The sequence below is a fragment of the Silurus meridionalis genome, chromosome 15 (assembly GCF_014805685.1).
Source record: "Silurus meridionalis isolate SWU-2019-XX chromosome 15, ASM1480568v1, whole genome shotgun sequence".
Classification (NCBI taxonomy): Eukaryota; Metazoa; Chordata; class Actinopteri; order Siluriformes; family Siluridae; genus Silurus; species Silurus meridionalis.
This window is the reverse complement of record NC_060898.1, coordinates 21,151,247-21,178,433: the sequence shown is the minus strand read 5'-3', so window position 1 is coordinate 21,178,433 and position 27,187 is coordinate 21,151,247. Positions and strand designations below refer to the sequence as shown.

Genomic DNA, 27,187 nt, shown 5'->3' with positions numbered 1-27,187 from the left:
GAATCAGGCATACCAATATTGTGTTGGTCGCCTTTTTGGCTGCTTGTGACCCTTCGAACATTAACAGCATGAACTTCTACAGCAGTTTGAGCTACAGTTTCTCGTCTGTTGGATCGGACCACACGTCGAGCCTTCGCTCCCCACGTGCATCAATGAGCCTCGGCCCTGTCGCCGGTTCACTGTAGACCAGGAACATCCCACAAGAGCTGCAGTTTCGGAGACGCTCTGACCCAGACGTCTAGACGTCACAATTTGTCAAACGCGCTCAAATCCTTACGCTCGCCCATTTCTTTTTTCCAACACGTCAATAACATTATGAGCGGTGAAGTGAATAACACTGATTATATAATAATGTTATGCCTGATATATATATATATATATGCCTCTATAATTGCTCGAACACCAGCGCTCTTTATCTTAGACATTTATAACCACACACACACACACACACACACACACACACGCACACACATTCCATCGGTCATATTAAGACACTGTCACAATGACTTCATGTCATATCCAGTGCATTCTCTAGCTTTGGAGTGAGATTTCTAAACTCTTTGAATCTGTTCCCAAAGAGGATTAAGGTGCATTTTGTTTTCAGGGGCGTGTTTTCACAACTGCAAAAAAAATTATAATTGTAGAAGAGGGACAGTGGGAGTAAATACCCCCAAACAGCTCTGTGTCTCCTCTCTGACCCTGGCATCATGCCCCTCTCGGCGTAGGTATATATATGTGTGTGTGTGTGTGTGTGTGTGTGTGTGTGTGTGTGTGAGAAGGAGTTTCTGCACGTATGTGTGTGTGTGGGGGAGGGGGGTGTTAGAGTGGGGTGGTTTATGTGTATGACAGGTTCGAGCCGTTGGAGATCTGAGAGGCGATGCTGGCACTCCTGCTCATGCCCTGCTCGCTGCGGCCTCCCGCTGAGGTCCGGTGTGCCGCCTGAGGGCTGTTCCGTGCTCCGCTGCCGCTGGACCGCTGGCTGCCACCCGCGCCGTGGTGTCCCCAGGGGGAATGCCCGCTGTGTCCCCATGGCTGCTGGATGGAGCCGCTCTGGCTGGCATGGTGCTGGTGGTGGTGGTGGTAGTGGTGGTGATGATGATGGTGGCCCTGCTGGCTGCTCCCCCATTGCGGCCCCTGTGATCCGGTACTGTGCGGTGAACCCCATGCACCCGGTGCACCTGGAAAGCTGTGGCTGTGACCGTCAGACGAGCCCAGGTTGGACAGCACCATGTTGTTGAATCCAAGGCGCATGCTCTCCGAATCGAAGGCTTCGATCTCACGAGCTTGTCTCTCCAACAGGCTGCGGATTCTCTCCGAGCGCTCGTTCTGCAGTGTCACCATCTCCTCCTCGATCTGAGACACAGGGGGAAAAAAAAGGGGAATTATGTTTTTTACAGCAGCGCCCCCAGGAAACAGGTGGATATTAACGCTGAGATCAGTAGCGTGCCCTTTTTACTAATACTTCCTGTCACTGTTTAAGTTTCGAGATATGAAAATTGCTTTGCTATCTAGAGGTCGGGAAACTCGTAACGAAACAAATTCCATAAATGTCTTTTTTTGCGTTTTTGAGAATCAATACAGTATCGGCAAACAAAATATTGCGATACTCACGTGCATCGATATTTTCGAACACCACTAATATAAAATGCGCTCTGATGTTAAACACGTACCTTCTGTTCCAGGAGGGCTCTGCGCAGCGAGACCCTCTGTTCCAGCTCTTTCCTCTCACGATCATGCTGCGCGTCTGTCTGCATCTTGATCTTACTCTGGTACGCGTTCAGCAGCTCGAGCTCCTGCTGGAGCTGCATCTTTAGCACCTGACACTCCGCCTCCTGGGCCTCGTCCAGGCGCAACTGAGAAGCAGGACAGAGGAGAAAGCGTGATGGACAAGGTGACATGGTGGGGTTGTGCTGGGCTGAACATTTCCTCCACACTTACGGCCTGTGTGGAGAGCATTTCATTGATGGAGTGATCGTATTGCTCGGCGAGAATGGCCAGTTTCCTCGTCTGCTCTTCCTTCAGTCTCTTCAGCACGGCTTTGTGGTCTGACTTGGGCGTGGTCTCGAGCAGGTGGTTCCTGAGGGCCTTGTACTGCCGTGTCTGGATCTTACACGTGTCCTGAAATTGCTTCTTGATCTGTAGCTCTTTGGACTGAGACACAAAGACAGGCACAGAGGCAGCAGCAATAAAGGACAGAGAGGGAAAGGGAGGAAGAGAAAGACAGAACAAGACAGCACAAAAACAACAGGACAAGAAAGAAGTGTGATGAATAAATAAAAAGCAATTTTGTGTTAAAAAAAAAAAAAAAAAACAGCTGGTTATGTATTTATGGAGGACTGAACAAATACATTCACGCCGACCTTTAAGCTCTTGGGCTGCTGTCGGACCTCCATGACGTGCTTGCGGCGCAATTCCCTCTCTCTGCGCTTGTTGTATTCCAGCTGGTTGGTGAGCTCGGTCTGGTGCTGCAGGCGGATGAGCTCGGTCCTCATCTTGTGGATGGTGCTTAGCTGCCTCACCTCCAGCTCCTGCATGGACTCGTGGTGACGCAGCAGCATGGCATGCTCCAGGTCCTTCTGGGTCTGGCGCTTATTCAGCTCCTGCATTGAAGGAAAGAAACAGGGCGAAGGGGAAAAAATATATCTGGCAACAATTTTGTAGCGTTACATCAGTAAAACCGAGCAGTCAAATGCTGATGTACTTCTCGCACGAGGTCCTGCTCTATGTTGTGTCTGGCGATGAGGACGCGGCGTTTGAAGCGGCGGCACTCGAGCTCCAGGTACTGCCGCTGTCGGCGGAGCAGGTTGGCTTCCTCCTCGGCTTGAAAGTGCTGGATGTTCTCCTTCTGCTTGGACAACCATTCTTGCTTCTCCTTTTTGGGGGTCGACTGGTTCTCGTTCAGCTCCTGCAGTGCCGAGTGAAGAGGCATGTCAAGGACACTGAATTGTGACTCAACATCTTTATTACAGTTGTGTTGAATTGTTTCTCCCGTAGCGTTCGTTCCACCCTGATTCATTTGCATACCGATTCTCCTGAAACTTCTAGAAGCAGATTCTAGTAGCAATGACTGCTAAGCTTTAAAGGTTACACTTTCAGGGCTGTGTTGCATCTCCTTGCTGCTTCAGAGACAAATGTGCCATGAAACATCGCTTAAGAAGTAGACATGGGAGAAGGTAGGGGACGAGCAGACCTGCACCATGTATGCACTTTGTATCGCGATGCACCGTTTAACATATTTGCATCGCTTTAAAAAACAATTCATTTGTATATAATTCTTAGTAGATGCGCTATATTTTAATTATTTAAAAAGTGACCAAGAATTTGTGACGAATATTTGATATGTAGATTGATTTCTTTTCGCTAAACTGCTTCTCGAACGCGTTCTCTGAGCGCCGCTGCTGCTGAACACTACGGAGACCGAGGCGTGTCCTGAGAGTCACATAGAATACAGATTAACATGGCAGAGGTAGAGCTGTAACTTCCTGCACACAGAACAGGAAAAGAACGGCTGTTTTTTTTTTTTTTTGCACTTCAAAGTCGTTTATAAAAGGGCCATGCGTTAGAAGAAAAATAAATAAATAAATAAAAAGTGATTGCACTGCACTGTAATTGGGCGAATCGGATCGCATCGGTAGCTGCTTTACATGTATCCTTAATGTATCGTGTCATCGGAGATGCGAATCGCGTCGGCCTCAGTTACGGAAAAGCGCATGCCTAATAACATGTAAAAGTATGAAGTCAAACCTCTTTCAGTTGCTCCTTGCGTAGTTTATACTCTCGTTTCTGGGATTCGAGAAAGCTGCTTAACTCTTTCTTTTGCTGGACCTGGATGTGCTGTTGGAACTTCTTCTCATCGCTGGCAAAAGACTTGGCCTTAAAAACACAAAATATAAATATGTGGTCAGTTATATATTAAATACGAAGGTGCAGCAATTGGAAGAAGAAGAACATTTTTTTTCCTGAGCTGATACATGCTTACATCTTTCTCCATGGCCGCTTGATGTTTCTTCACCAGTTTCTCAATCTCGGCTGCGAAACTATTCCGCTGAGTCTCCAGCTCCTTGTCCAGCTTCAGTCTGTGCTCATCCATCTCGGCCTTGAGCTTGTTCTCCAGGGCCATCAGGTGCTTCTGGTGCTGCCGTCTCATGCGCTTGTAGCCCGACATCTGCTCCCTCAGCTCAGAGTCCTGCTCGTGTTCTTGCATCTGCCTCGTCACCTAGAGGGCAAAGACCTTGTGAGTTACACCCCGCACAAATACAGTTAGTCTCAGAGTTACGATGGTTTGGCTTACGATTGTGATACGACAATATTAAAAGTTTTGTGCGGTGGCCAGACGTAACAGCGTAAACTCCACCCTTACGACCATTAAATAACCATTAAATAACATGCTCTCAGTGAATCACCAGTGAGGCTGTGCGAATGGTGGCGAAGTGCTCGCGGTTGCGGTGGTATTTGCGCGGGGGCGGCTGCGCTGGAGCTGCCTGGGCCTCTGATGGATGACCACGTGCCTCCGGGTCATTTTGGTAAACCTCTTCTTCTTCCTGTGAAAAAGAGGGGAAAAAAAAGTGAGGGGACCTACCAGTATAAGAACTTGATTACATGAGAAGCATCTCAGTTATCTGTCAGTGAAGAATTAATTGAACGTACAGGTTTGAGGTGAATGACCGAGCTGTTGGACATGACCGTGTGGTCTCCTTCCATCAGGTCCAGTTCACTCTTATCATCTGCAGCATCAGGAAGGCTGTTGACAGAGCTGCTTTGAGAGCTGGCACTGATGGACATGCTGGGGATGGACTGGTTACTTCCTACACTATTCACTGTGCCTGTACGCCCAGCCCCATGCTCAGGCTCCTACACGTGCACACAAACACACACACAAAAAAAACGTCTAAGCAGCCTTTCATGACACCACAGAGTCTTCATTTGAATATGAATAATTATTCGTAAAACGGGATTTAAAGATCAGAGTGTACGAGCCAGACCTCATCTCCTTCCTGAACTTCAGCTGCTGGCCCATTGTGGGCCTCCTGAAAAAGGAGCTTCTTCATCTTGCGGTACTGCAAGTTGTCCAGCTCTCGGACTGCATCCTTGGTCCGCATGATCAGCTCAATCAGGACAGTGTCTGGTCTTTCGCGCTGAACAAATGCATGCTGTGGGCAAAGTGGGTAGGTTAATATTGTATTGAAAATATAAATTGGTGCATCCTAAATCAAAGCTGACTAATTTATCATTTTATCATTTTACTACAGAATTAAGTTTTGTATTTTATTTGATTTTTTTTTTTAAGAAGAAGAACAGTGTTACAAATGATCACCTGGAGCAGGTCGTCGGATTGTGGTCTGTCTTGGGGGATTTTCTGAAGACAAGAGTCGACAAAGTTTCTGAAGTAATCCGTCCTAGGAGACAGAAAACAACGTATTTGTTCACACATTCAACTTTGTTCAAAAAAAAAAAAAATGGAAAAAATAAAGAACTCTCTCTCTCTGGACTTTCAGTCTACGGACTGCTGATCTATTCCAAGAACTGCTCGAGCTCATTCGCACTGGAGACTCACCATTCACTCGACTGCAGTGTTGGGCTCTCATTCTGCGCTATATGGTATAAGGCACTCATTGCGTTCATATTGAACAGAGGCGGCTTCCTCTCCGCTGCGAGAGACAAAGATGAGACCAAAGGATTTCACATCTAATTCAGTACCATATTGTAGCTTTCTAAAACTCAGCCTTCATACCTAGTTCTATACAGGTGATCCCAAGAGACCAGACATCTACTTTTCCATCATACTGCCCCTCATCCATAGCCAGAATCACCTCTGGGGCCATCCTGGAAGGAGATCGAGGTGGACAAGATATTAGAAACAGTGCATTTATGTTGTAAGACAGTAGTATAATCGCATATGTAGCGTCTGTGCTCACCAATATGGCGTCCCAACAAAAGAATTGGCCGGAGAAGCGATGGAGGCAGAACCAAAGTCTGCCAGCTTCACCTGGCCAGGTTCAGTCAGCAGGATGTTCCCAGCTTTGATATCCCTAAACAGAACAAGAGGAGAATATATAACCTAATATTTGAGGTTGGAAGACAAAGTGTGCAGTAAGAGTAATATAATGCCATAATCTGTGTCTGTTTATTGCTCAAAATGTATTTTAAATGTATTTATGAAGCAGGTTCAGATCTGAAGTAGCCTCTAATGGAAGGAGTGACGTGAAATACTAAAGTTGCTTTCCGTAGTTTGTGATTGAGTAAGCTAGCGACATCAAAGATTTTTTTTTTTTGCGGGGGTTATTCCATTCCAGAAACATCAGAAAAGATTTCTGGTCGTAGTATAAGAAACGGCTACGAGGACGATGCCGTATGATTGTCTGGGAGAAATAAAGAATTGATTTTATTTTGGAGTAAGGCACTATGAAGACGTGTCATGTGGGATTCCAGATATGAAGCATTTCTACTGTCGGAAATGAACCTTTTCATCAAAAACTAAACAAATACATAAAAGGAACTACATCCATTTATGTTCTGGTTACAACCCAAAACATTCACTTACCTGTGAATCATGTTATGAGCGTGAAGGTAGGCAAGCCCCTGCAAAGCACCATGGGTAATAGCGGCAATCTCAATTTCCTGAAGGGGCTTTTTGTGAACTGTAATGTACAAATGGAAAAACAAATGATATGAAAAACAAATGATTGATTATTGTGCTAGTATTAAAAAACTGATATTGAATGACTTATTGTGTATAAAGCTGAGAAATGAGCTGAGTAAAAATAAATAAATAAAAGGATTTAGGTGGAACCTTTGGGGCAGTTTTCGCTCTGCGGGGAGATGAGGGTTTACCGCAGGATGTGTGACGCTTCGAAAAATATATACAAATATAAAATAAGCATTTCTTTTTGCTAGGATCCACAGTCCCCGGACTTACGATGGAGATACGATGACCCTATCATAACTTGAAAATATGGTAAGTCGAGACATGGCTCTAGCCTTCCTAATCAGTATGAGATTGTATACTGTCATTTGTAAATAATAAAAAAACGTCCAGTTTGTAATTTAGCAAAACACAGCGATTTAATCTACCGTGCTGTATAAACCATACAGGATATATATATATGTGGTAGCGGGAGCGTGGACGAGCGGCACTTTGCGAATGGAGGGCAGAGCCAGACCCCCTCTGTTTCCAATAAAAAGGAGAGAAACATGATCTAAAATTGTGCTTTGAAACACCAAAAACACCCAAAAAATAGACGTACAGACAAAAAAAAAAAACCAAACAAAAAAAACCCTCAGAAAATTAAACTGAACCGCTGGCGAGAGAAAGACATTTCAGTAGAACGGTACATCCTGAGAACATCCGTATGTATCACACGCAAAACGTTTATAATGCAGAAAAATTGTAAATATTTTCACTATCACTGTTGTCATCGAAACATCGAACCGTAGTAACTCGGGGACCACCTGCACTGTATACAATTAAATAAAAAAATCACGTCTGTTGTTTCTTGTTCCTTTAACATTCTTTCATTTTAACATTCAACGTTTTTTATTTCTTTGTGCGGCAGAATGTTTACCGATACAAACTGTATTTACAGATGATGCTTCACGTGGACGTGTTGGTGAACCGTGAATTTGACTGACCCCTGAAAGGTTTTCTGATATCTCAAACTAAAGATCTTGACCTATACAAATACACTACGCCTACAAAAGTGTTGGGACGCCGACTTTTCCAGCCAGATGTGGTTCTTCTCTTCTTGTATGGGATGGATTTGGATGTGGCAGCATAAAATTTTCCTTCATTTGAACTAGAAAACCCAAACCCGTTTTCCAGTCCGGTTTAGAAGCTTACCTTCAAGGAGGTCGGAAGCTGAACCCAAGCAGTACTCCATCACAAGCTGAGAAGGAAATCGAGAATGAATGTATTTAGAGATAAGGTCTGATAAATGAGAATGCCTTTGTGCTAGGAAGGAGATGGACGAAAGCAAAGGCTGCATACCCATGCTGTGTGCTCGCGTAGGTAGCATCCTTTATAGTCTATGCTGTTAGGGTGCTGAATTCGCTGTAAGAATTTTACTTCTTTGATGATGTCCTGCCATTTCTGTTATTGGGGGGGGGGAGTAAAACCAATAGAGTTATAACCAGTGCGATTTCTTTTTCAATACACTCTCCAGGTTATCCAAGCACAGTTAAACCCTTATGGTGCGACATCACATCATTCAACAACTGCGAGATCTTTCCTCCTGCGAGGTCGACCGATACTAATAGTTAGGTTGGATCTTACTTGCCGATAACCGATTAATCAACCGATAAAGTTGGTAAAATAATACAGAACTTAATTACAACAATAAAAAATAAATCATTAAATAACAGTACCAAAATCATGAAAATGTGCGAAATAAAATAAATATATTAATTGTAGAAATAAATTTTGCGAAAAAAAAATAAAATACCCATTTAACCTGGAACAAAAAGTAACACTCCAAAAATCGATAAAAACAATTACATCCATAATCAATAGGAAAAAACAATTCAATTAAACAGCATAGTCAGTGATTCGCCTCTAGAGGCCGCTGTCGTACTGTAGAACGCAACCTGGAAAACCTATCGGTATGGAGTTTTGCAGGTAGACAATAAAGCCAGCGATCAACTACCGGTGCCGATTAATCGGCAAAACCGGTGCATCGGTCGACCTCCATTATTAAGTATATAAAGTAAAACACAAAACACAGATGGAGAACTGCAAGACATTTCTAAAAGAGCATAGGAAAACATAATTCACAGGAAAAAAACAGACAGAAATCACCGCTTAGCTCAGATCAATTCACCTCATTGGACTGCTTTCCACTGTAGGACATCTTCTTAATGGCCACCACCTCTGCGGTCCGCACGTCACGTGCCTGAAGCCAGACACAGATATAAATAAACTGAAAAATAAACTCGGTTCTACATGCAAATGGTTCAGTGGAAAAATGAGGTGAGGAGGCGATTACGAAAAACACTTACGAAGTACACAGCCCCGAAGCTGCCATGTCCGATCTCACGCAGGTCAGTGAAGAGCTTCTCAGGGTCATCCTTAAAGAACAGGTCTGCAATCTCGGGGTCCTTGAGGTTCCCTGCCCTGCTGGTGGAGGGCATGCTGCGCTCGCAGGGGACTATCTGGCCGTGCGACTGCGACGCGCAAGCCCCCGATGATGACTCATCTGCCAGAGAGTGGCAGCGTGTGCATAGGGACCTGTGGCAAACACACAGTCTATTAAAATCACTGATTTGGCTTAACCACAGGTTTTTCTCAGGAATACAATTAGGAAACAACCTCAGACCAGTAAAAAAAAACAACACCAGAAATCATACACTACAAACAAACAATAAAATTAAAACTCCCCTCTGAAGACAACAAACAATAAAGAATACAGGTGAAAAAAGACAAGATTTCCTCCACATGAACTAGGAGACCCAAACCTGTGTTTTATGCTGCTGTGCACAAAGCCAGCTCCATGAATATATACTTTACATAGTCCAGATGTATGTGGATGATCTAAAAATCTATCGAACAGGATTAATGTGAACGCTGACTGCACATCAGGTCTCCTCACATCACCTACATCAGTAACTGACTTTACCAACACCCTAGAAACCTGTTCCTAGAAATGTGGAGGTTTGTTAGAACAGCAAAAGGGGACTAAAAGGAATAGGATGTTTAAAAAAAAAAACCACAAATTCGTAACCATATAGTGTCAATCAAGTTATTACAATCATCTCACCAACCAACTGGGGCTGAAACGATTCCTCGAGGAAGTCATATACAAAAATAAATTGAACAATATTTAACTAAACACGGAGCATTGCGTTTCCCACGGACCATTATACTGTCGCACCACCCGCTAAACTCTGAAGTACTCTGGACAGGTAACACAGAGGAAGCTGCATAATGAAAAAAACATAGGAAAGGGGAGAAAACGCCGAGCGGCGAAGAGAAGATTCATATAGAAGACACATAAAAAACAAAAAAGTTTCCAAATTCCGACTTTTGTTCTCACAATTCCGATTTTTTTTTTCCCCCTCACAATTCCTTTTTTAGCCCATCGGGCAGCGTCACCCTCCTCTGTAGTGCCAGAAAGATTTACACATTAAAAATGAAAAAGGCTTGAATCAATAGAATTGCATGGCATCAAACTGAGCCTCTGATCAGAGGAGGGTCCCTGGAGAGAACTCTGTCTAATAATCAGCTCTGGACCAGAAGAAACAAGACAGATGAAGCAGAGGAGCTTCATACACCTACAGCTTCAAAGTTCAGGCCCACAAAGTGGTTACCGGTGGATGCACCAGAAATGATGGATGTTCATGAGAAAAATTCAGAATTGCAAGAAAGAAAAAAGTCAGTTTTATTAGAAATAAACTCAGAATTAAGAGAAAATTAGATTTTTTTTTTTTGCTTCTATAGGATTCTGGTCAAAGAAAACGACAGAAAACTTTGGGATCATTTCAAACTAAAACATTAAGAAAACACTGTACAGTGAGTGACTTTTTTGTTGTTTGATATAAAAAAATAGATTTTTTTATTTTTACTTATTTTTTATTTATATATTTGTATTTTGATGTAAATGGCAATTACAAGCAATCATTCAATCAGATTCCAAACTCTCCACCATGGACAAGATCAAAGAGCTGTTCAAGGACGTCAGGGACAAGATTGTAGACCTACACAAGGCTGGAATGGGCTACGAGACCATCGCCAAGCAGTTTGGTGAGAAGGTGACAATAGTTGGTGCGATTATTCGCAAATGGAAGAAGCACAAAATAGCTGTCAATCTCCCTCGGCCTGGGGCTCCATGCAAGATCTCACCTCGTGGAGTTACAATGATCATGAGAACGGTGAGAAATCAGCCCAGAACTACATGGAAGATCTTTTTAATGATCTCAAAGCAGCTGGGACCATAGTCACCAAGAAAACAATTGGTAGCAGACTATGCAATGAGGGACTGAAATCCTGCAGTAATCTAGTAAGCACATGCACAGGCTTGTCTGAAGTTTGCCAATAATCATCTAAATGATTTAGAGAACTGGGTGAAAGTGTTGCGAGTCCAAAACCGAGCTCTTTGGCATCACCTCAACTCACTGTGTTTGGAGGAGGAGGAATGCTGCTTATGACCTCAAGAACACCATCCCTAACATCAAACATGGAGGTGGAAACATAATGCTTTGGGGGTGTTTTTCTGTTCAGGGGACAAGACAACTGCACCACGTCAAAGGACGTTGGACAGGGCCAAGTATTCCAGCATGACAATGACCCAAAACACAAAGCGAGGCAAAGGAGTGTCTCAAGAAGAAGCACATTGGAGTGGCCGAGCCAGTCTCCAGACCTGAAGGTTCAGACCTGAAGGTTCAGCCTCGAAACCTTAATGACTTGGAGAGATTTCAGATGTGAGCAAACCTGGTGGCCAACTACAAGAAATGTCTGACCTCTGTGATTGCCACCAAGTACTGTCATGTTTTGCGAAGGGGTTAAATACTTATTTCACACATTCAAATACAAATCGAACTTTTTTGAAATGTGTTTTTGTTGTTGTCATTATTCTGTCTCTCGCTGTTCAAATAAACCTTCTATCAAAATCACACACTGATCTTTTCTTCATCAATTAGTTTTTTCCGGCATTTAGCGAAATAAACATTTGTGCGTAACCGAACGTGTCACGTAGGTTATCTGATAATAAGACCATACTGGAACCTGAGGTCAGCGAGGTGACAGCAGTGAAAAATACGACCGAAAGTTGAATCCACTCACACTGGGAACAGTTTGTCTCGTGTCTTGTTTGCAGGTATTTATAACGAGTTTATGTTTGGCCGGGATGGAATGTTCTGACGTTATCTAAAAAACGACAGCAATGTTGTAAAGACGTGCGAATGACCATTCTTAAAAGGAGACGTTTTTGTTTTATTACCTGCTGGTACGAATAACCATTTTTTATTACCGTATACGAACGTGAGAAAAACGTCTTATAGACATTGGCTGAAGTGTAGCTGATAGATCTGACGGTCGAATTCGATCATTCATTCACGTCACTCGATTTAAATAAACACTCCTGGTATGTAACGTATTTCAACTTCTAAACTGTACATACAAAAGAATGACTGGAATGCTTATCATTTTTCTTTCAAAGAGCTCCTGTGTGTACGGTTCCATGAACGTTGACGTGGACGTCAAAGCTTTATAATGCTTATATTTAACTGAACGCGGAGCACTGCGTTTCCCCACGGACCATTATACTGTCGCGCCACCCTGCTAAACTCTGGAGCGCTCTGGACAGGTAACACAGAAGACGCTGCGTGATGAAAAAAACAGAGGAACGGGGGAGAAAACGGCGAGAGGCGAAGAGTTCTCGCAATTCCGATTTTTTTTCCCCCTCACGATTCCAATTTGTAAATACGCCGATGCTAGCGATGGATAGAGCGCGTAGAGAGAGCGAGAGAGAGAGAGAGAGTAAATATCAGGCTAGGCGAATTTGAAAGATGTCAGCCTGCTGCAGAGGGTTGGGGTTAATTGCTCCGCATTCTTCTACGACCCGAGGAGGCATCTCAGTCATCTGTGGTATTCGTTCCGATCATACGTACATCGTTTGTACAAATGTTCTGCGTCGTCCGATCCTTTGATCTGACCGCCCGGGTCTTTATTCGTTTATTTTTTTGCAGTTTGACACGTTACAGCCTCGTGAAACGATGACGAGCCGTAGGAACACATTCTACGTACGTTCTTCTGACTACGGTGCAGATTGGAAGCACTCCATGTCCTTGACAGCTCAATCATTGATAATCTGATTATAAATTCCTTTGAAATTTTCAGCAACTCTTCATGCAGCGATCCGGAAATTGTAACATTCTTGTAAGCGTAATTCACTGTTGATGCTCCACACGAGTTTTACGTCAGCAGGCCATGAATTCAGGCGGGAATCACGGCTAACCAGGAGATCAAGAAAAATATATTGGGATACTCGTTCTTAACCGTGATTCGAGTCTGTATTTACTTCTGAGACAGAAAGTCGGAATGACGTTGCGTTGAACTACCAGGACGGCCAATAGCAATCAAAAGCTCAGCTCAGTGAGCTAGCTAAATACCAGGCGGAATCAAAAAGCTTCTAGACTAATTCTGCTGACTGGTGCTATTCTGACCATGTGCATTACCACGTCTTCGATTTCACCATAGACAGAAAGTTACACCAAATGTGAACAACGTGAAACTGGGCAAATATGCCACAGAGATGTTTCACATGACATACGTTTGACATACGACGATGCTGCAGACGTTTGAGATTATACAGGGATGCTGCTGCTGCTCATAAGGATGAGGATTACCAAGTCAGCTGGGTGTTAAAACCTTCAATATGTCTGTCTAGATTAAAGTCTCTTCACTCTCCTGAGAAGTCATAACGCCGTATACAGAGGAAACGGCAAGCTTCACAGTTTTTTCATACAGGAAACTGCAAAGCCACGACAGGGTCCAAAGCAACATAAGGAACATCCAAGTTCCAGAAAACTAAGCAGGCCGTGCCTCATGTGCAATTCAAGAACATACAAACACCATTTCCAACCCTGTCATCTAGTGGTTTATTAGCAGGTGACCACTGGAGTCCTGAAGGTTTTACCCTGGAGATCTTGTGGAAAAACCTGGTTTCTATTAAAAGGTCTGAAAAGTCCAAATTCGGTCATTAGGTTTATCCTTAAATAAGGAAAACAGTCTGAACTAAAACTAACTTACTAAACACCCAGCCACCAATGTTAATTATTCCCAACCCTCAGGTCATGCCAAGCCAAAAATATTACTATCTGCACTCTATTTGAACTAGTCAACCCCTGGCTAATTTAACCTAGTTAACCATAATCATAATTAACTAACCAGCTATCTAACTAACCAGCCTCCAATGTTAATCATTCCAAACCGTCATGCGAGGTCCAATTAATATTACCCAACCAACTAAATAAGTAACTAATTAACTAACTAACTAACCAGCCTTCAAAGTTAAGCATTCCAAACCCCCATGTCATGTCCAATCAAAAATCATTCTGTTCCCACTCTAACTAGTCAAACCTGACTAGATTAACATAGTTAACCATAACTAACTAAAGAACTAACTAATTAACTAGCCTCCATTATTGATAATTTCAAACCCTTGGCATGTCAACTGAAATATCATCTGTCCCAACTCTATGTAAACTAGATTTACAGAGTTAACCATAAGCATAACTAACTAACTAACCAACTAATTAACCAACTAATTAACTAAACAACTTCATAATTAGTCATTCTGCTCCCACTCTTTGTGAACTAGTCAAACCTGACCAGTTTAACCTAGTGAACCGTAACTAATTAACTAACCAACCAGCTTCCAATGTTAACTGTTCCTAAACTTTGTCATATTAGGTCCAACAACATAATAATCCTGTCGCTACTCTGTACAACTAGTTAACCCTGACTAGATTATCATATAATTAACATCATAACTAACTAACTAACTACCAATGTTAATTATTCCAAACCCTTGTCATGGTAAACTTAATAATACTGTCCCCACTCTGTGTGAACTAGTCAACCCGACTAGTTTACCTAGTTAACTATAACTATAACTATAAAAACCAACCAAAAAACTAACCAACTATCTAACTTACCAGCCTCCAATCATTTGTCATGTCCAACTAAAGAAAAAGTGTCCACACTTTGTGGAACTAGTCAACCCTGACTAGATTAACTAACTAACTAACCACCAAAGTTAATCATCCCAAACCATAATGTCATGTTCAATTTCTGATTAACTAGATCCACACTCTGTGCAACTAGTAAACCCAGACTAGATTAACGTGTTTAACCATACCTAACTACCCACTTAACTAATTACTAAATAAATAACCAGCAATGTTAATCATCCCAATACCTCATGTCAGGTACAACCAAAGAATAATTCTTTCCCCACTATGTGAAGTAGTCAACCCCTGAGTAGTTTACCTAGTTATCCATAACCATAAAAAACAACCAACAAACTAACCAACAATCTGACTAACCAGCCTTCAATGTTAATCATTCCAAACCTTCATGTCATACCAAATAATTGGGTAAAATGTATGTCCACACTCTGTAGAACTAGTCAACCCTGATGAGATTAACAGTTAACCATAACTAACTAACTAACCAACCAACCAACCAACCAACTATCTATCTATCTAACCGGCCTCCAATGTGAATCTTTCCAAATTGTCATGCCATGTCATGTCCAACTGAAGAAAAAATAAATACATTATATGTCCACACTCTTTGAAACTAGCCAGCCCTGACTAGATTAACCATAATTAACTACCCAGTTAACTAAGTAACTAACTAACTAACTAACTAACTAACTAAGCACCAATGTTAATCATCCCAAACCATCATGTCAGGTACAACCAAAAATATGTATTTCCACACTATGTGAACTAGTCAACCCCTGGGTAGTTTACCTAGTTAACCATAACCATAAACAACTAACCAACTAACTACTCAACTATCTGACTAACCAGCCTTCAATGTTAATCATTCCAAATATTCATGCCATGGCATGTCCAATCAAAACATAAAAAATATATATGTCCACACTCTGTGGAACAACTCAACCTTGACTAGATTAACATAGTTAACCATAACTAACTACCCAGTTAACTAACTAACTAACTAGATAAATAACCACCAATAGTAATCACTCCAAAACCTCCTGTCAGGTACAACCAAAAAATTATTATTTTTACACTCTATATGAACTAGTCAACCCCTGAGTAGTTTATCTAGTTAACCATAACCATAAATAACTAACCAACTAACTACTCAACTATATGACTAACCAGCCTTCAATGTTAATCATTCCAAATCTTCATGTCATGTCCAACCAAAAAATCCTTCTGTTGTCACTTTTTGTGAACTGATGACTAGTTGAACCTGGTTAACCATAACTAGTGTCCAGCACCACCAGAACCACCAGCACCTTGCTGCAGTGAGTTCACTCCCTGACTGCCTGCATGCTAGCCGTGATGAGCCGCCTGGGTTTTACCGCCTGTCCGGTTCAAATTGCGACACTGTAGTGCAATAAAAACCATGTCCTGGGAAATCTTACCCGTCCAACCGGCCAGTTTCGACCCAAACCAGAAGTCCAGAGAAGGGACGCGGTGGCTCGGCTGGTTCCTTCACCTAGCCTCCGACGCAGTAATCCAGGGAAGCGCAGTGTTAGCAAACAACTGGCCTCCTGGAGCCACGGACGGACTGGAGCCCAGATTTGCCGCTGAACTCCTGGGATAGGGGGATTTATTACTCCTTTTCTGCCCCTGCGGAATCCCTCCAAGTCGTTGAAATGACAGGATTGAAAAATGAGTGTTGCATGGGATGTTGTTGTTGTTGTTTTTCGGACGCAGCTTCAGATCATAAATGCCAAACAATCCCGATGTCAACAGCCGAACGCTAGCGTTAAGCGCTAACTCTCCACTCCCAGTCACTTCCAAAAGATGGCGGCTGCAATTTTTTTTTTCTTCACCTCCTCCTCCCCTCGAGTACAATCCCGACACGCTTCTTGATTCCTGATTGAAACCGGGCAGGCAGGACGCCCTGGACTGACACCAGAACCGGACCGTGGCTCTGCCTGTAAAACTTTTACATGCAGGGAAATAAAACTCAGCAACCAGGCACTGATTTGTTTTCCCCCACACTCATTCTGAGGGTGGTTCCGCTTCTGACCACCAGATGGAGACAAAACGCAAATAAACAAACCCTAATATATACACGTGGTCTTTTTTTTTCAGGGCCTGGCTCAAGGGCCCTAGTATCACATCAAGCTCAAGGAGATACTGGGACATGAACCCCAGACCTTGCGCTCATTAAGCTGAGCTTTGAACCACTGAGCTATGGCTTATTGAGCTCGATTTTTCTGAGTTGCTCAGTAGCACCTGTTTCCACAACGTCAACTGACTGGATAATCATAATCACACAATCCGGTGCTCATGGTAGTTTTCACTCCATGGTGTTAAGATTGATAATCACACTCTTTATATCAACCCAAATGAGGACGGGTTCCAATTCATGAGTCTGGTTCCTCTCGTGGTTTTGTTCATTAGAACATCTAAAGGAGTTTTTCCTTGCTGCAGGCTTGCACACCTTTAACTCTTAAGTGCTGTGAAGCTGCATTGAAACAATGTTTATTGTGAAAAACACTCTAGAAATAAACTTAACCGTCTCCAATAAGTGGGCTTTTTTAAATTTCCACATGTACATTGGAGTATTAGAGAGAAATTCTTTTTTTCCAGCAATGATAAAAAGCTGGGGTCAGCCATGATACAGCACCCCTGGAGCACAGGAGACTTGGAGATATGCTCAAGGGCCCCAGAGTGGCAGTGGCTGCTTGGAGGAACCCCCAATCAACCCAAATACAATGCTTATAAAGTGTAATTCTTTCTTCACATATTCTAGCTATGACACAGCATAGATGGGTAATATGGTTAAACATTTTAATGGTCATTTCAGTCTATATTCTTTTTAATCCACTGAATACTGAAATGATCATTAAATTTTTTTTCAATGTGTAGCCTTATAAGTGCATTCACAACTACGAGGTAATAAACAACCAATGTAATAAAAGAAATAGATAAAGACAACCTTTCTAGACAACCATTAACATGCACTGAAAAAATGTCCTCAGAGAAACTTGGTGCAACGTGTATAGTGTATTATGGCTTTCAGGGGGTCAGAGACCTTAATGTCACTGACCGCCTTTATACAGTATATGTCACAAGTTTATATACCCAAAGATCCTGTCTGAATGTTACATTTCTCTCAGCTTAATTACCAAAACTATATTTTCATATTCCGGGATATTCTGAGGTAAACATTAATGAGGTCAGCTATCTAATCAAAATAATTCCGATAAAGAAATTAGTAATGCATTAATCAGTCTTATCCCACCCAAAGATAAAGTACTGCTATACATTCACCTAATTCTAAAAATAAACTCATCAATTTACAATCCATGAGGAATTGAATTCAGCGCGGCTGGTTCATTTTGTGCACTGACCCTCTTACTAAAGCTAGTAAATTATCACTGGACCTGTTTTCTGCAGGCTCATCCCCAAACTGTGGTGGACAATAAATGGAAAATCTGTTGAATCCATGTGGGAATACTGGGTACAAGGCACTCTGTGTTTTGGAATTGTTGGAAGCTAAAAGGAAACTGATAGATAGATAGATAGATAGATAGATAGATAGATAGATAGATAGATAGATAGATAGATAGATAGATAGATAGATAGATAGACAGACAGACAGACAGACAGACAGACAGACAGACTGACTGACTGACTGACTGACTGACTGACTGACAGACAGATAGATAGATAGATAATACTTTTAAAATAGAGTAAAGAAAAAGTAATGAACTTAAGTTCAAGTTATCTTTACACAACCTCCTGGGTTTTAAGCCCCAGTATTGCCACTAGTGGGCCCTTGAGCAAGGCCCTTAATTCTCTGTGTTCCAATTGTACAACCGTTTTAACTAAGCAGTTTGATTACATTACAACTTTTACAATGCTATTGAAAAAGAAGATGAGCGAGAAAAGGGAGGGGGAAAAACATCAATCATTAAATCAATAAAATAAAATAATAATAATAAAATAAAATAAAATCACATGCCAAAACTCAAAATATTACTTCAAAAGACATCGATATAATTGAGGTATGGAGTCCAAAAATTAGGTGAAAATCTTCAGTAGTCTGAAGTAACACAGATCAAGAACTCCAAGGGAATTATTTCTCTAATAATCTTGTGCCATGCTTTTAAAGATGTGGGTTTGTCATTGACCCAGGTTGAATTTGATCAATTTAATACTTGTAACAATATAATACAGTGCTGCTTTATAGAAATTAGGGTGTTGATGTAGATTTAGATTTCTAATGAGCAAGCCAGAGGCAACAGTGACAAAGAAAAAACCTCCATAAGATGACACAAGAAAGAATATGTGTACAAAATGTGTTGAAAGACTGTTCAGCATGAGTGTCATAATCTTTATTACATCTGCAGTTTTAATGTACAAGTCTACAGTATCCATGTGAGATTATCCAGGGAACAAGGGTGGAACGTGTGGGACCATTAACGAGACGACATACTTAAAAGGAAATGTATAATTGACATTTTATGGCATTTGGAATACGCTGTTATCCTGAGTGACTCACAACTGAGAAGTTAATAGTTAAGGGCCTTGCTCAAGGGCCCAGCAGCTTGGTAGTGCAGGTATTTTAAAATCCCTCATCTGTACTTTGTGTAACACAGAGATGAGTTAATGGACTTGACATTGACCTTGTCTACTTTTAAAATCAACTCCCTCCTTTTTACAGTGTTGCAGTTTCCGGTTATCTTTAAAGTCTACACGTGGAACACTGTCTTTTTTTATTTTTTTGTTGTACACAACAAAATGTAGATAATAGAACCTAATGAGCTCCTACTACAAGGCGTGCCAAAGGTAAATGACCTTAAACCCACGCACTGAACCTTGAGAAAAGGAACGAGGAAAGTGCCCTAATGGCTGGCAAACCTAATGTAAGAGAGGCTAAATTGCATTTCACCTAAAAATGAGTGTGCACTTATTTCCATTGATCAAAATTCCAAAGACTTTTCTGACTATGTTTTTATTGTTTTTGTCATTTCAGCTGAATCCATTGTTTATAAAATAATCCATGACCCATACAGTCATATTTGTATAGCTAAGACAAACAGAACTCCTGGTCAAGGAGAATGTTAAAAAAACGAACCCAGGCTGTTGATGTTTTCCTTGAAACCTGGCCTTGGGTTTGTCCGAATCACCAAGGAGAAACACCATTTTATCCACCTGCATAAAGTACATAATGGTACCATTTCCACCCTCCAACATCTCTAACTTTATGATAGGAGGCCTTTATTGCCAGTGGCTTTTCAGCAAATCAGTTTCCTTAGTTTCCCTTTCAAAGTTCATTGCTGTAACTTCATTGCTGTTCATTGCTGTTGACTCACCTGCCTGACATATTAACCAAGACATTTGAGAAAGCCTGCAGTGTAACTATTACAAATATTCCATATAACCAAAAAAAACAAAACCCAAACATTTCTGGTAGAGATGTAGATATTTAGATTTCATTCAGGGCAATCCTGGTCGCTCTCCATCACCTACATATGTGGATCTTGTGATTTATTGACTGACAGTGACAGCGGAAGGGAGGAGCCTGTGGAGATTTTATTTGGTCAGCTATCACTGGAGTCCACAGCAGTTTTTCCTCTAAATGCATCGAGTTTATTTTTAGTTACAACCGATTCCAGCTTGAATTTGGGTTAAACCATTACAGGGAGGGAGCTGGGTTTTTTTTTTCTCAGTGTTGTATGAATTTCAGTATTTGTAATGGATGGTTTAAATGGAACTATCGATCCCAGATGTTTAGCCGAGCCACCAATGGCTTTGGATGTTATTAACCGTGAGTGTTTTTAATTGACTAATTGATTGCTGAATAAGCTTCGGCACCATGCCTACAGGTCAGACGTAATGTAGCTGTAAGAATATTTGAATAGTAAATCATGTTGTATGTTGATACTGTAAATGTAGTCTGTATACAATCTTAAATACACAACATTGCTTAACGAAACATTAATAAATGCTATACATACTGTACTATACTATGGATTTTATTTTATTACGATAGAACGAAAAGTTATTGAGTTATTGCTAAATCTTGCAGAAGTTCATTGTTTTTACGGCACAACCTATATGTTTATTTTTCTATATTGCAATGGCATTCAATGCACCGCAGTCTATAACTGTCTGTGAAAGTTTGATATTGCTCCAGGACTGAAATTCTTGGCCTGGAACATTGCTCATGCATGAAACCACTTATTCTATTCATGTGAATGAATAAATGATTAATCGTTTTCACAGAGCTGGATGTGTTTGGGATTGCACTATACTCCATCCTGACTTTCATGGCCAGCATGTCATTATTGATATATTTGGAAGAGTGTTTGTACGTCTACAAAAACATCTCATACCCAAAGAAAACCACTATCATATGGGTCAGCGGTGCTGCACCGGTAAGACTGTGTTTTTTTATTTTGCTTGTTTTTTCAACAACCTCATACCTAATCAAGTCGTGCAATGGAACGGCATGACATATTACATCTACCTGTCACTTCCAGACAATTGCTGTTATGTCGTGTCTTGGAATGTGGATCCCAAGAAGCACCATGATCACAGATATGACCTCTAACTCGTAAGACTCTCACTGTGAATGCTAAGAAAAGAGGTCACTGACCTGCAAAATTTAATATTTAACGTCTATTGCAATTTATGACTTGTAGAGGAATATGAGGATTAAGGAGAAGTGTTAAATATCAAAGCGTGACGACATTCTTGTTCTGTGTGTAGATATTTCGCAATTGTGATCTACAAGGTGCTGATCCTCCTGCTGGAAGAGTGCGGCGGTGAAAAGGCCTTTCTGAAGTACTCGGAGAATGAGACGTTCAAGATCAGCACGGGACCGTGTTGCTGTTGCTGCCCCTGCCTCCCTCGAGCGTCCATCACACGGTAAACTCGATCTAGTGTTCACAATCAGCCAGATCGGTCTGATTCCGCAGTGTAAACCTCACAGAAAAGCCACATACATAAATCTTTTGTTGAGAGTAAACAGTATTAATCCTAAAAACCATGCATGATGCTATAAAAGACTTGTGAGAACCTAACACTACTGATTGTTTAGGCGCACACTGTTCCTGATGAAGCTGGGATCGTTGCAGTACGCCATAATGAAGACAGTCCTCTCTGTATTCAGTATCGTTTTATGGACAAATGGAATCTTCGATGTTACTAATGTATGTAAAGGCCTTACACGCAATCTCAGTACATGCATAGTGTATATAGTGTATTTAGGGAATCCGAAATTCTTTATTTTTAAATCAGACATACGTTTGAATTGTCTGTTTTTTGAATAGCTTGTTCTTGGGTCACTTTTTTTTTTTTTGCTCGAAGAAATCTTTTAAATGTCAGAATAGATTCAATTCAACTTTATTGTCGATGCACGTTATGGTACAAGGCAACAAAATACAGTTAGCATCCAACCAGAATTGTTAAATTGAAGAGTGAAAGTCGGTGCAAATAACAGTAGTTAGCTAATCTATTGTTCTGAATTTTTAATGCAATAGAGCTTAGAATTCAACTCATCTTATAACAAGATGAATAACATTGTGCCAAAACTTATTGCATGGCATCACAGTCTTCTGCTTTCCCGGTGCGCAGCAATAACCAGTGTTACTCATTAGCTTACTGCTAGGCCCTGATTACATTCTTCATTTAGATAATACTTCCATGGGTGGCAATAAGCCAATTCGTAGTATTACAAAAAAAGCTAAATTTGCAGTGTCCGTGGATGGTAAAATCCTCAGAGAGTGGAATGAACAAACAGGTATGAACTGACTGGGAGGCTTCTGGAATTCAAATAATGAATTTTTACAACTGTGGTGAGCAGAAAACATCTCAAAATGCAAAGAATGGTTATTTGAATGAATGTGACCTTCCGGGCAGCCATTTTCTATCCTCATTTTCTGCTAGTCACTGAATGTTTTTTGTTTTCCAAACTATTCTGTATAAACTCTAGAGATTGTTATGTGTAAATCCATCCGTTTCTGAAATACTCATGCTAGCTGGGACTGAGATAACATTAGCCATTCTGATGTTCTGCAGTGAACAATAAATAAAACATTATGATATATGTATGATTACTTGTCTGTCTTTACACAGCTGGACATAACAGGAGCTACTATCTGGATAAACCCATTCATAGGAATCCTGACTATTATTTCCTTGTGGCCAGTAGGCATCATGTTTATGCACATACGAAGAACACTAAGCAGCATCAAGATCATTCCCAAATATGCCATGTATCAGGTAAGTTCTGTCCAGTTGTTGTCTTATTTAAAGTTTGTCTGGAAGGAATTCTATGAATAGATGCAGTAGTATGCTTATCAGTGGGGTCTCAAATAGGACACTAGCTTTGTCCCATGATAAGACGTGAACATTATCAGTTATCAGTTCCAACCAGATAAATTACTTGTCACTGCTACTGTAGTGTTGCGTCATTCTATACTCTTACACTATATGGACAAAAAGTATTGGGACACCCGACTTTTTCACCCAGACAATTGTATAGAATGTCTTTGGATGTGACAGCATTAAAGTTTACCTTCTTTTGGACTGGGCAGTGTTAGACGAACTACACCAGCCATGTAGTTAAAGTTAAAATATGACGCCAGTAAAAGTAAAAGTGTCCTTGTTAACTTTGAATTAAGTAAAATTGCTAAAGTATTTGCCTTAAAATGTACTTAAGTATCCAAAGTAGTATGATTTATTATGGCTATAATGTTCCTATTATCATTTTTGTCACAAGACTCTTTGCTTAATCAACTCAGTTCATGTGAAAAGACTCGAATGTGACTCTCAGCGCATTGATTGATATCTAATAAAATGATCATGAGCCCAAAACATTCTTTTCAACTACTTAAAACACTGAACTGCATGTGTTGTGCTAAGCACCAAGCCGCAATAAAACAAGTTCGAAACCCTGATTGGTGGATTGCTACGTGCTTGAACTTTTTATCCGCTCATAAATAAAAAGAAACACCAGGTTTCTCTTAATGTAGTTGCGTAAAAAAGATACTTGACTTTGACATGTAGTGAAGTTAAAGTAAAAGTCTCCCCACATGGAAATACTTCAGTAAAGTGCAGATACGTAAAATAGCTACTTAAGTACAGTAACAAATCACATTTACTTTGTTACTGTCCACCACTGGAACTAGGAGACCCAAACCTGTTACCGCAGAGAACGTCCCTGTGCACAAGCCAGCTCTATGGAGATATGGTTTGAATGGTTTGGAGTGGAAGATCTCCTGCTATAGAGTTATAAACCCTATTGAACATCTGGGACCCTGACTGCACTCCAGGCTTCCTCACATCACATCCATCAGTACCTGACTTCACACAAATCTCCACAAGCACATTTCAAAATCTAGTGGAACATTTGGAGACAATAAAAGCAAATGGGGACTAAATGTGGAATGGGGTGTTTAAAAAGTGCACACGAGTCTTATGGTCAGGTGTCCACCAACTTTTGTCCATATAGTCTATGAACATGTGTTATGTTGTTTGGTTATCATACTCTGAGATATATAATATGAATTCTTATTGTCCATATGAATTCAGCTGGTTTTGGTCCTGAGTCAGTTACAGGCAGCTATTATTAATATCCTGTCTCTTAATGGGACAATTGCCTGTTCGCCGCCCTTCTCGTCCACAGCGCGAGGATCCAGTGAGTATCTTTTTTGTCATTTTTTATTTAAAGTAACAAATAATAATTGTAAAACCCACATATAAGACTTTACTATTGATATTTAATATATTTAATATATTTATATATACGCTATATTCACTTTGTAAGGTTTGTGAAATTAGATACAAAATAAAATAGAATATTATATACTATATAGGAAAATAATCTGCATATTTAATATGCATTGTATTCCTCTCATACATGTGTACATAGTTTCATTTATTGAAGTCTGGTGTTTACATCTGTTGTATTGATTTCCACAGTAAAATCTATTGTATTAAAATCCATATGTATGCTGTAGTGCAGAATATTATAAAATTACACATGCCCCAAGTAGGTCACGTTATGCCAAACTTATGCATTCAGTGGGTCTAATGTTATGGACTCTGTTTCTGTATAGTGCTCAGTCAGCAGTTAATGATTGTGGAGATGTTTATCATTACGCTGGTGAACTGGACGCTGTATAGACGTCCGTATGATCCTGTCAAGCTGGAGCATTATGAGGGTGAAAATAACCTGGATGCTAAGGCCAGCTTGAAACGATGCTTGGATGAGGAACATGAGGCCTGATGAGGAAGAATATATAAAATATATATTACAATTCTGTATCTTTTGTATTTGTGTTTTTGTATTTCAATATTTCATGTATGATGTGCAGTATAAAGTATTATAAATATAATAAAAAAAACACTATACACTGGAGGAGACTCTGCTATTATCACAACCTTCTCAGCTGTCAGAATTTCTTTCAGTTTTCTGACTTACATTTTGCTTCTAGCACAATATTAAAAACTTGAGTCACTAATATGAATGAAACACACTTTAGATCCAAAGCAGTGCACACAGCATAAATATGTAAAAAAAAATCTACGGACGGACAGACGGACAGACAGACGGACAGACAGACAGACAGACAGACAGACAGACAGACAGACAGACAGATAGATAGATAGATAGATAGATAGATAGATATACATCTATGTTTTTTTAAATACTGTATTGTATATTATTTCTGCTGTTTGCACTTCTTTGGATCTAAAGTATGTTTCATGCAAATCTGTGACTCAAGCAAGTCTGTATGCTGTATATTATATTATATATAAAATATATACTTTATAATATATATTGGAGAAAAACTATGTTAATATTTAGCATATCCAGAATCCAATTCTAGCACAAGTAACTTGCCTAAAGTTCAGAAATGGTCAAATGGCAAAAATCTCTTAGGCCTCTGGGGATTCTTAGACTCGTTATGAACAAACCTTAACCATACTACTGAAAAATGACTTTTCCTTTTTACTAATTCATGTGCGCCAGATCCTACATTCTCCTTCCCTAATATAGTTTTCCACAGAAATTTAATACAGATTGCCATTAACTGCTTCTATGAACTGCTGCTTTCAGCACAGTTCTTTCTTGGTGCACTGAACATATTGTTTTTTATTTTTTTATTTATAAAGACAATTTTATTGGTGTTTTTGCTACTCTGGCTTTTTACCCATCAGGTCTAAAGCCCATGTATTTTCTATTACCAAGACACTTTATCCAGTCTTTTTCACATGACTGTTTTTGTGTACTTGTGTTATTACAATATCAGCTCTCAGATACAAAAAAAATCAAATGCAGAAAATCCTCATTCTATGATAAATAATCTAACCGCTCCATTAATAATACTAATTTAATAACTAGAATAATACTGAATAATACTTCCTTCTTTTGAGGGAAATTGAAGGAATTTAAATATAACCATGTGTGTATTTTTGTGACACTTCTCTCAATAAATCTGAGAGACGTCCAAGGTAATAGACCGGGATTATGTAATCCTATAGTCAGCCCTTTTTGACTAAAGTGGTTTTTTTCAATTCAATACATTTTTATTTGTAGGGCGTTTTTAATAATGGACATTGTCTAAAAGCAACAGTGATAAACAGGTTATAAAGTTGAAAAAAAGAGTATTTACTGCTTATTAGTTTGTTCCTTATAATTGTAAGTTTGTCCTTGATTAATGAGCCAGTGGAATTTGTGGAAGAGAAAACTCACTGAGATATTTTGAGGAAGAAACCTTGAGAGAAACCACAATCAAAAAGGAACCCATCCTCATCTTGGTGGCACTGAATGTCCATTTATTACATCATTGAGTTGTGCAGTTCAGTGGTAAAATTCTCACTAGACATGATCGCTGCAATCTTAATAAAAGCAGAAAAATTGAGGTTTTTTTCCCCATTCTTGCTCTCTCTGAAGTCTGATAAGCAGTTTCTGGATTCCAGTGAGTAGCCTACAGTACGATGTTCGGCTTTGTCTTGTGTTACACCAAATCTGCAATGAAATTAAGAGTGTAGATTAGCTTTAAAATGAATGGAGACCAGTTTTTTTGAAACTCTGCAGCTTAAATGTGCCATTTCAGATCCATGTAAAGATCCTGAACCCTTTCTGATAAGACGATTTTCTTGGTATTTTTACTGTAATCCGAATCTGAGTGTGAACGTTCCTCACCACTTGTTGCACTGATTCTATTAAACCCCCCATGCATTTGTGTTCATGCAACTCACCAAATTTTTATTTTGTTATAATTATTTTGCTGACATTTTTATTATATATAACATATTAGATTACCTGCAAGTCTCAGGTTCAGTACCGAAGTGCACTTTATGGTACACGTGACAGCATTCACATTATCCATTTTACACTTTTTATGTGAACTGTGCTCTGTTATGGATTAAGCTGCCAGTGTGAAAGCAGCCTAAGACTGTGCAGAATACATGGTCCCTGTTTAGCTCCTGTCAATCTTGATGGCATAAATGAGTTACT

The 27,187-nt window shown here is 40.3% G+C and overlaps 2 protein-coding genes across 2 annotated transcripts; one reads left to right on the top strand and one right to left on the bottom strand.

Moving 5' to 3' along the window:
* Nucleotides 1-261: 261 nt before the first annotated feature.
* On the bottom strand, nt 262-16,755 carry taok1b (TAO kinase 1b). The gene is made up of 20 exons (XM_046867726.1): nt 16,116-16,755; nt 8,992-9,220; nt 8,814-8,885; nt 7,985-8,086; nt 7,838-7,883; nt 6,542-6,638; nt 5,916-6,029; nt 5,732-5,823; nt 5,555-5,648; nt 5,315-5,396; nt 4,983-5,150; nt 4,648-4,851; nt 4,404-4,541; nt 3,980-4,216; nt 3,745-3,873; nt 2,702-2,905; nt 2,361-2,600; nt 1,939-2,151; nt 1,671-1,853; nt 262-1,353 (listed from the first exon to the last, which is right to left on the bottom strand). The coding sequence occupies exons 2-20, from the start codon at nt 9,121-9,123 to the stop codon at nt 835-837; spliced, it is 3,066 nt and encodes a 1,021-aa protein (XP_046723682.1). The 5' UTR covers nt 9,124-9,220; nt 16,116-16,755; the 3' UTR covers nt 262-834.
* Nucleotides 16,756-20,145: 3,390 nt separating this feature from the next.
* LOC124398063 (organic solute transporter subunit alpha-like) lies at nt 20,146-25,079 on the top strand. The gene is made up of 8 exons (XM_046868075.1): nt 20,146-20,482; nt 20,941-21,092; nt 21,198-21,271; nt 21,427-21,585; nt 21,758-21,869; nt 22,795-22,941; nt 24,253-24,358; nt 24,780-25,079. Exons 1-8 carry the CDS (start codon nt 20,410-20,412, stop codon nt 24,947-24,949), a joined length of 993 nt encoding a protein of 330 aa, XP_046724031.1. The 5' UTR covers nt 20,146-20,409; the 3' UTR covers nt 24,950-25,079.
* Nucleotides 25,080-27,187: the final 2,108 nt, after the last annotated feature.